General features: G+C 60.5%; 2 protein-coding genes across 5 annotated transcripts in view; one reads left to right on the forward strand and one right to left on the reverse strand.

Annotated features, from left to right (window-relative positions):
- Window positions 1–2,261, forward strand: part of pex5lb (peroxisomal biogenesis factor 5-like b) — a 10,755-nt gene extending 8,494 nt beyond the window's left edge. Inside the window, exons 11-14 of one of the 3 annotated variants that reach the window (XR_015108738.1) lie at window positions 1–11; window positions 122–279; window positions 447–1,836; window positions 1,925–2,261. The exon at window positions 1–11 is cut by the window's left edge and continues 152 nt beyond it. Coding sequence is in view for 1 of the 3 variants with exons in the window: in XM_086173031.1 (XP_086029157.1) it covers window positions 1–11; window positions 122–279; window positions 447–645 (368 nt within the window). In the remaining 2 variants the exon portion in view is untranslated. Of the gene's footprint in view, window positions 12–121; window positions 280–446 lie in introns of all 3 variants that reach the window. The other 2 variants (XR_015108739.1, XM_086173031.1) reach the window with 2 other exon arrangements.
- A 184-nt stretch (window positions 2,262–2,445) lies between these two features.
- Window positions 2,446–7,500, reverse strand: part of mfn1a (mitofusin 1a) — a 5,853-nt gene continuing 798 nt past the window's right edge. Inside the window, exons 3-18 of one of the 2 annotated variants that reach the window (XM_086172381.1) lie at window positions 7,311–7,446; window positions 7,082–7,244; window positions 6,871–6,995; window positions 6,692–6,800; window positions 6,510–6,617; window positions 6,163–6,316; window positions 6,031–6,101; window positions 5,830–5,951; window positions 5,628–5,754; window positions 5,416–5,520; window positions 4,000–4,099; window positions 3,704–3,924; window positions 3,531–3,632; window positions 3,269–3,465; window positions 3,059–3,193; window positions 2,446–2,989 (exon numbers count right to left, since the gene is read on the reverse strand). In XM_086172381.1, coding sequence (XP_086028507.1) covers window positions 2,923–2,989; window positions 3,059–3,193; window positions 3,269–3,465; window positions 3,531–3,632; window positions 3,704–3,924; window positions 4,000–4,099; window positions 5,416–5,520; window positions 5,628–5,754; window positions 5,830–5,951; window positions 6,031–6,101; window positions 6,163–6,316; window positions 6,510–6,617; window positions 6,692–6,800; window positions 6,871–6,995; window positions 7,082–7,244; window positions 7,311–7,446 — 2,042 coding nt within the window. In that variant the 3' untranslated portion in view covers window positions 2,446–2,922. Of the gene's footprint in view, window positions 2,990–3,058; window positions 3,194–3,268; window positions 3,466–3,530; window positions 3,633–3,703; window positions 3,925–3,999; window positions 4,103–5,415; window positions 5,521–5,627; window positions 5,755–5,829; window positions 5,952–6,030; window positions 6,102–6,162; window positions 6,317–6,509; window positions 6,618–6,691; window positions 6,801–6,870; window positions 6,996–7,081; window positions 7,245–7,310; window positions 7,447–7,500 lie in introns of both variants that reach the window. The other variant, XM_086172380.1, reaches the window with a different exon arrangement.

Raw genomic sequence — 7,500 nt, forward strand, 5'->3', positions numbered from 1 at the left:
TCAGACCGCAGGTAACACACACACACACACACACACACACACACACACACACACACACACACACACACACACACACACACACACACCCTCAGTGCCCATGAGTGTGTGTGTGTGTGTCCAGGACTACCTGCTGTGGAACCGTCTGGGAGCCACGCTGGCCAACGGCAGCCGCAGCCAGGAGGCGGTGGAGGCGTACGGCCGGGCGCTGCAGCTGCAGCCCGGCTTCGTGCGCTCCAGATACAACCTGGGCATCAGCTGCATCAACCTGGGGGCGCACAGGTACCGCCTGGACCGGACCGGACCGGACCCGGCCCGGATCCGGTCCGCTTCTGACTCAAACATAACCCTGACCTGACTCAAACCAGACCCGCTTCTGACCCAGACCCGGACCTGACCCTAGACCGAGCTTATGCCGTCCTGATCCCGGTTCTGGTTTTGGCCCGCAGGGAGGCGGTCAGTAACTTCCTGACGGCCCTGAACCAGCAGAGACGGAGCCGGCGCTGCAGCCACCAGCAGATGTCCACCAACATCTGGGCGGCGCTGAGGATCGCCCTGTCGCTGCTGGACCGGCCCGAGCTGTTCCAGGCGGCCGACGCCGGGGACCTGGACCTGCTGATGAGGGCCTTCGACGCCGGCGAGGCCTGACGGAGGTCCGGGACCGCCCGGGCCCACGGGTCGGGCCCGGGAACCGCGGCGACGCCACCGCCCCTCAGCTTCCTGCCACAAATCCAGGGTGAACTTTGACCCCGTGTCTGAGACCACAGGCTCCTCCCCGGGACCCGGACCCCGACCCGGACCCGGACCCGGACCCCGACCCGGACCCCGACCCGGAACCCGCCCACACCAAAACCGGTCCCTCGTGTCCCTGCAGACGTGCCGGGTTCTGCCGCTGCTCCGCAAGGAGGAAACCCCACGTTCCATCCGGTGGCGACGTCACCCGTGATGTCACTGGCGCACGCGGCTGATTGGTGGACAGAAGCTTGAGACCCGGGCCTGGCCCCGCCCCCTGAGCCCCCTGATTGGCCTGCAGCTGCAGGAGAAGGTGAAGGTGAAGGTGAAGGACAAACTTCTCCTCTCCAATGCACGGGAGGCCGGGCTCCACCGGGTCCTCCGTCAGGTTCCCCATCTTCTGCCGTCGGGGTTCCGGATGGTTCTCTGACTGTTCCACCCCCGCTTGTTCCCTCCATGTTCCTCGGCCCGGTGCCACCGGGTTCCCTCAGTCTTCTCTCCATCTCCAACCTCCTGGGTCCACTGGGTTCTCCATGAATTCTCTCCTCGCTCTCCGGCCTGGGTTTTCTCCTGGTGTCCGGGTTCCTCCCACAGACCAGGTCCACACAGGAGGTCCGGAGGAGAACCCGCATGGTCTCTGTGACCCCTCATTGGTCCAGGGTCGACCGGCCTCTCCTCCGATCACGGCCGAGTGCTCGATCGGCCGTGCAGGAGATGGATGAGCGAGTGATGAGTGACTGGATGATGAGCGCCGGCTCTGGATGGATCTGGTGCCGGCGAGAGTTTCCACCTGCTGGTCTCCTCCCTTTATCTAGTTAGTTTATGTGCTCCAGGCCTGAGGAGGTCTCCATCCAGGGCTGAGGAGGTTTCCATCCAGGGCTGAGGAGGTTTCCATCCAGGGCTGAGGAGGTTTCCATCCAGGGCTGAGGAGGTCTCCACCCAGGCCTGAGGAGGTCTCCACCCAGGGCTGAGGAGGTCTTCACCCAGGGTTGAGGAGGTCTCCACCCAGGCCTGAGGAGGTCTCCACCCAGGGCTGAGGAGGTCTCCACCCAGGCCTGAGGAGGTCTCCACCCAGGGTTGGGGAGGTCTTCATCCAGGGTTGGGGAGGTCTCCACCCAGGGTTGAGGAGGTCTCCACCCAGGGTTGAGGAGGTCTTCACCCAAGGCTGAGGAGGTCTCCACCCAGGCCTGAGGAGGTCTCCACCCAGGGTTGAGGAGGTCTCCACCCAGGCCTGAGGAGGTCTCCACCGGGGGAGCGAGTGAGAACCTCTACCTCCAGTTTCTGAGCCATGACAACTTGTCCTAGAACCCCGACCCTGGTTGCTAGCAGGTTCCTCAAAGACCAGGTGTGTGTCTTCTTCCTCCTGCTTCTTCTTCTGCTGTATAAAATGGCGTCGCGGCTCCAAGGGGCGGGTGAGGAACCCTGGAGCGTCCGAGGTTCTGCGGCCTCGGACCTTCCCTGGTTCCGCCCGACGGCGTGGAGACCAGGACCGCCATGTACCCGCCATGTTTTTGGAAATAAAAAACTGAAACAGAAGCCGGAGGCCTCGTCGCTTCTTCTCAGGTCCTCCAGACCTCAGCTGTGTGACGGGACCCGGCCCGCCATCGGCTACTGGACCTTCATCCTGTCAGAACCCCGTCGAAGGTCTGAAGCCTCCTCTGGAGACGCCGCCCCCCCACCGACCCGCCGGCCACAAGAGGAAACACATCATCCGCTTTGGTTCTTTAATCCGGAAATGAACCGTAACAAAGACCTGCTGGAACCGGAGGAACCGTGAGATCCAGGGAGGAACGTGGAGAAGACAGGGAGACCTTCAGGCTTCATGTCCTGCCGGATGAAGATTCACTTCTTCTGCTGGCCCAGCGAGTCCGTGATTGCGGCGTCCGCCAACCGGAGGCTCCGACCGCAAGCCAAGGTTCGAGAGAAGTTCCGTTCCATCTCCATGAAAATCAACCGACTTCTGAGGAACATCTCGTCGACCGAGTTCGTCAGAACATCTGGTTCCGGAGAAGGTCTTTGACGGGTCCTCGGTGGGTCCTGGGCCCGCTGACTGCGGATGTCGACTCTCCGCCCGCCGGGGATCTCCTGTCTCCACTTCCTGGAAGAGGTCAGAACACCAGAAGGTGGTCCAGGAGCTCCTCCTCCTCCTCCTCGCGCTGGTGTTCCTTCTTACCAGCAGGAGGCGCCACCGCCTCAGTTTCCCTGCAGGTACTGGAGAGAGAAGACCTCCAGCTGCGTCTCCAGCTCCGTCCCTCGGTTCCTGAGAGCGAAGACCACATTTAACCGCCGCGCTGCTGGTGATGTCATGGCGTGCTGAGTGACCTCTGACCTGAAGGCCTTGGACCTCCTCTGGATGTTCTCCAGCCTCTGGATCCTGAAGTTCAGCTGACGGATGTTTCCCTCCAACTCGGCGTCACTGAGGTCGACTCGCTCGCACAAACGGCTGAAGGTGGAGACCAGCTCCCTGACACACACACACACACACACATGTATTTGTGGTGAAGGGTCTGCGGGTCCTGGACCTGGACGGGGGTCTCACCTGTGGACCTGCTGCCTGCAGGCGGCGCTGGTTGCCGTGACGACGGTCCTGAGGCGCCGGGCCAGGTGTCTGGTGATCTGCGTCTTGAGCAGCGCCTCCCTGCTGCCGTCGGTCCAGGTGATCCTCTCGTAGAGGTACAGCAGGCCGTACAGGGACAGGGAGCCGGCCAGCAGCCGCCAGCCCACCCAGCGCCACACCTGCCGCGGGCGACAGGTTAAGCCCCGCCCCCTGCGCCCCTCACGCCAACGGAAGCCCCGCCTACCAGGCCGCCGACGATCAGCGCCCCCGTCGACGCCCGCGATGTGATGGACGCCAGGCCGGTCGCCATAGAAACCACCATCCCCTCTTTGAAGGCGGCCCCTTCCTGGCGAGACAGAGGTTTCCATGGTTACCGCGTCCCTCAGGGAGGTCGGGAGGTCACGGCCCGGCGCTCACCTGCGTCCCCGGCTCGGCGGCGCCCGGAGCGCGCCAGGTGTCGGCGGCGCCGACGAAGCGCGTGACGAGCGCCGTCCAGCCCAGAGAGAACTGGAACTGGATGTTCTCCCGGAAGTCGGCGCACAGGCCGGCCAGGCCCAGGTCAAAGGTCAGGTCGAAGGAGGCCACGGGGGAGGAGAGCTGCTCCTGGACCGACTGCGACAGCAGAGGCCGGACGCTTTCTGGGGAAATCGCACCGCACCCGGAGGTTAGCGCCCCCCGCTGGCGGGCTGGGCGGCGCCTCGGCGGCGGCCTACCGATCATGTGACGCCGTACGGCGAGGACGTCCCTCAGGATGGCGCCGGAGCAGCGGTGCGACAGGCAGCCCACCAGCCGGTCCTCCACGTGCTGGAGCAGCTTCTGGGGACACAAACAGGCCCTCCGGCTAGCGTGATAGCATAGCAAGATGTCCAGGCAGCTGCGCCCGAAGCCTGGCTCTTCTGCACAACTACTTTGAGCGTCTCCGTCAGGGAATCTTCTTCGGCGGCTCCCAGTGCCCAGCACCGCTTCAGTGTCCGGCACGCTCGACTTCTTTTGCGCTAGGTAACTGGTATGTCTTTTGTATCCAGTACCTTCTTGTTCCCGGTACGTGGTACTTCTTCTTCAGTACCGGGTACCTGGTGACTCCATAGTACCTGTTACTTCTCTAGTACTTGGTACCTCTTTAATAATAGGTACTTCTGTTAGAACCTGGTACCTCTTTGTTCCGGGGTACATCTTTAGTAGCTGGTACCTCTTTAGATGCTGGTTCCTCTTTAGTACTTGGTATTTCTCTAGTACCTGGTACCTTTCTAATACCTGGTACTGCTTTAGTACTTGGTATTTCTTTAGTACCTTGTATCTTTTAAGTACCTGGTGCCTCTTTAGTACTTGGTATTTCTTTAGTACCTTGTACCTCTTTAGTACTCGGTATTTCTTTAGTACCATGTACCTTTCTAGTACCTTGTACTGCTTTAGTACTTGGTATTTCTTTAGTACCTGGTACCTCTTTAGTACTTGGTATTTCTTGGTATCTTGTACCTCTTTAGTATTTGGTATTTCTTGGTATCTTGTACCTCTTTAGTACTTGGTATTTCTTTAGTACCTTGTACCTTTCTAGTACCTTGTACTGCTTTAGTACTTGGTATTTCTTAAGTACCTGATACCTTTCTAGTACCTTGTACTGCTTTAGTACTTGGTATTTCTTTAGTACCTGGTACCTCTTTAGTACTTGGTATTTCTTTAGTACTTGGTATCGTTGTAGTACTTGGTACCTCTTTAGTACCTGGTACCTCTTAAGTACCTGGTACCTCTTTAGTACTTGGTATTTCTTAAGTACTTGGTATCGTTGTAGTACTTGGTATATCTGTAGTACCTGGTACCTCTAATGTACCTGCTCTGCTGAGGTTCCAGTCAAGTCGAGCTAAAGCTAAAAGGTAACGTCACCAGACTGCCGGCCTCTGATTGGCCATTCGATGCGGTCAGTGAGTACGACGCTCCACACCAGAAGCCAACCTGCCATCTTTACAAGGCAGGAAGTGTGCAGGTGTATGTGTGTGTGTGTGTGTGTGTGTGTGTGTGTGTGTTTGCGCCTAACACCACATTAAGCAGCTTTTCCTCCAATCCCTCTTGGTGCAGGGTCAGAGGTGTTGTCCACCAGGTTACCGTGGTGACGGACAGGACGCTGCACTCACAGCCTTGTAGAGCTCCAGGGTTTCAGGTCTGGGGTTGAAGTCGGCCCTGAACTCGTCCACCAGGATAGGGAGGGAGTGGATCTGGTCGGACATCGCCATGGCGACCTGCACCAAAGATACAGAGGTACAGTCCGCGTGGACAACGCACCCTCGTGCCTTGAAGACAAATCCATGACCCGGAGATGAAGAAGGAGCCGGAGGCCGGACCGAACCTTGGCCGCCACGTCCTCCGTCAGGCTCCCGATCTTCTCCTTGACGCTGTCGCTCAGACGGTTGATCTGCCCGCGGACAAAGTCCAGCCGGTCCCGCTGCTCCTCCCGCTCCTCCAGGCAGCAGACCCTGGGTGGGGTCGGAGGTCAAAGGTCAAGCTAGACGAGGCTTCCAGCCTTCAGACGATCCCCGAGCTCCTCTCACTTCCTGTCGGCCGAGGCGATGTTGATGGCGTCCATGACGGCCTTGACGGCCTCGCTGATCTGCCAGGCTCGGACCGTGTGCTGCTCGAACTTGGTCTTCACCGCCGACTGGGAGATGAACTCCTGGGACGTCAGAGGTCACGTAGGTCATCTGACCCATCTCAAACACACACACACACACACACGAGCATCTATCACTGACCTCGAACGTCCTTTCAAAGTTCTGGAACTCCCTCAGTCTCTCCTGGAATCCCTCTGCTAGAGCGCCCCCTGCTGGTCACAGGTCAGCAGTCAGGACCTTCAGGTGGACCTCCTTTGCTTCCCACCTTCTCACCTGTCTCAATCATGCCCTGCGCTCGCTGCATCCTGGCGCTCAGCACCTCCTTGGCCGACACGAAGAAGACTCTGCCCGCCGCCTCCTCGGAGCCGAGCACCTTCAGCTCCTCGGACAGGAAGTGGACGCAGCGGTCCAGGTGCTGCTTCCTCACCTGCACGCCGCTCAATGTGGAGGACAAGCGATGAGAAAACCATCGGTCATTTTTATTCTATCCAGTCTACTGGGTTCGATGGTTTGTCTGGGATCGTCTCTAACTGGGGAAAAGGAATCGGAGGGGTCGGGGTCAGGGTCGGGGGTCAGGGGTCAGGGGTCAGGGGTCGGGGTGCATCGGCTGGAGGCGGGACCTCGTCGATGAACTCGGGCTCCGTCACGGAGGCGTCCCAGCGGTTGTGGAGGATGAAAATGTTGGGCTTGGAGATCCTCTCACTCACTTTGTGGAAGAAAAGCTTCTCCTGCAACGGAAACACGGGGTCAACCCCGAGGGAGGGCCCGGATCGGAGGTCAAAGGTCAAAGGTCGCCGCTCACCGTGTTCATCAGGGTGGACTCGGCGTTCCCCACCAGGACGAAGACGTCGGCGTCCAGACAGAACTTGTCGATCCAGCCGTCCAGCTCCTGGGTGACGTCGGTGCCGGGGCTGAGGTCGGGGGTCGCACGTTTACGCGGCGATGTCATTTTCGGCCAATGGGAGATGAGCGGGTAATCACCTGTCCATCAGAACCAGGTCCTCCCTCAGGAGGGCGCAGCGCCCCTTGGGCCAGAACACCTTCACCAGGCTGCCCGAGTCCAGGTCCCGGTCCATGTGGAGCGCGTGGGCCAGCTGGTTGACCGTCTGAGGCGGAGGTCAGAGGTCAGAGGTCAGAGATCGGTGCCGGTCCGAGCCCCCCTCCCCCCCAGGCTCCTCCCCGGGCGACGTACGGCGAGGCTCCGCCTCTCGCCGGAGGCCTCGGTGGTCAGGAAGGCCTCGGCGGCGTCGGTGCCTTCCACCCGCAGGAAGCAGTTGGTGGTGTGTCCGATGCCGCTGGGCAGGACCCGCTCCCTCAGCATGGCGTTGATCACCGTGCTCTTCCCGTTGCTCGTCCTGGAAGGCGAAGACGCGACGAGGTCGGCGGAGCCCGGAGCCGCGGTCAGGCGCCGCCGCCCTTACCTGCCGAAGAACGCCACCTTCATGTGTCTGCGGACCAGAACTTCCCTGATGGCCGTCAGCTTGGCGGCGCAGCTCTGCAGGTCCAGGCTCTGCTGCTCCACCGCCACCCGGCCCAGGTCCTCGCCTCGCCACGCCTCTGCGGGGCGACCCGTGACCAATGGCCATGAAGACATCGCAAGTCTTCAGGTGT

The sequence above is a fragment of the Fistularia commersonii genome, chromosome 25, assembly GCF_037954325.1.
Source record: "Fistularia commersonii isolate RoL2024-O1a breed Wild chromosome 25, RoL_Fcom_v1.0, whole genome shotgun sequence".
In the NCBI taxonomy this organism is placed as follows: Eukaryota; Metazoa; Chordata; class Actinopteri; order Syngnathiformes; family Fistulariidae; genus Fistularia; species Fistularia commersonii.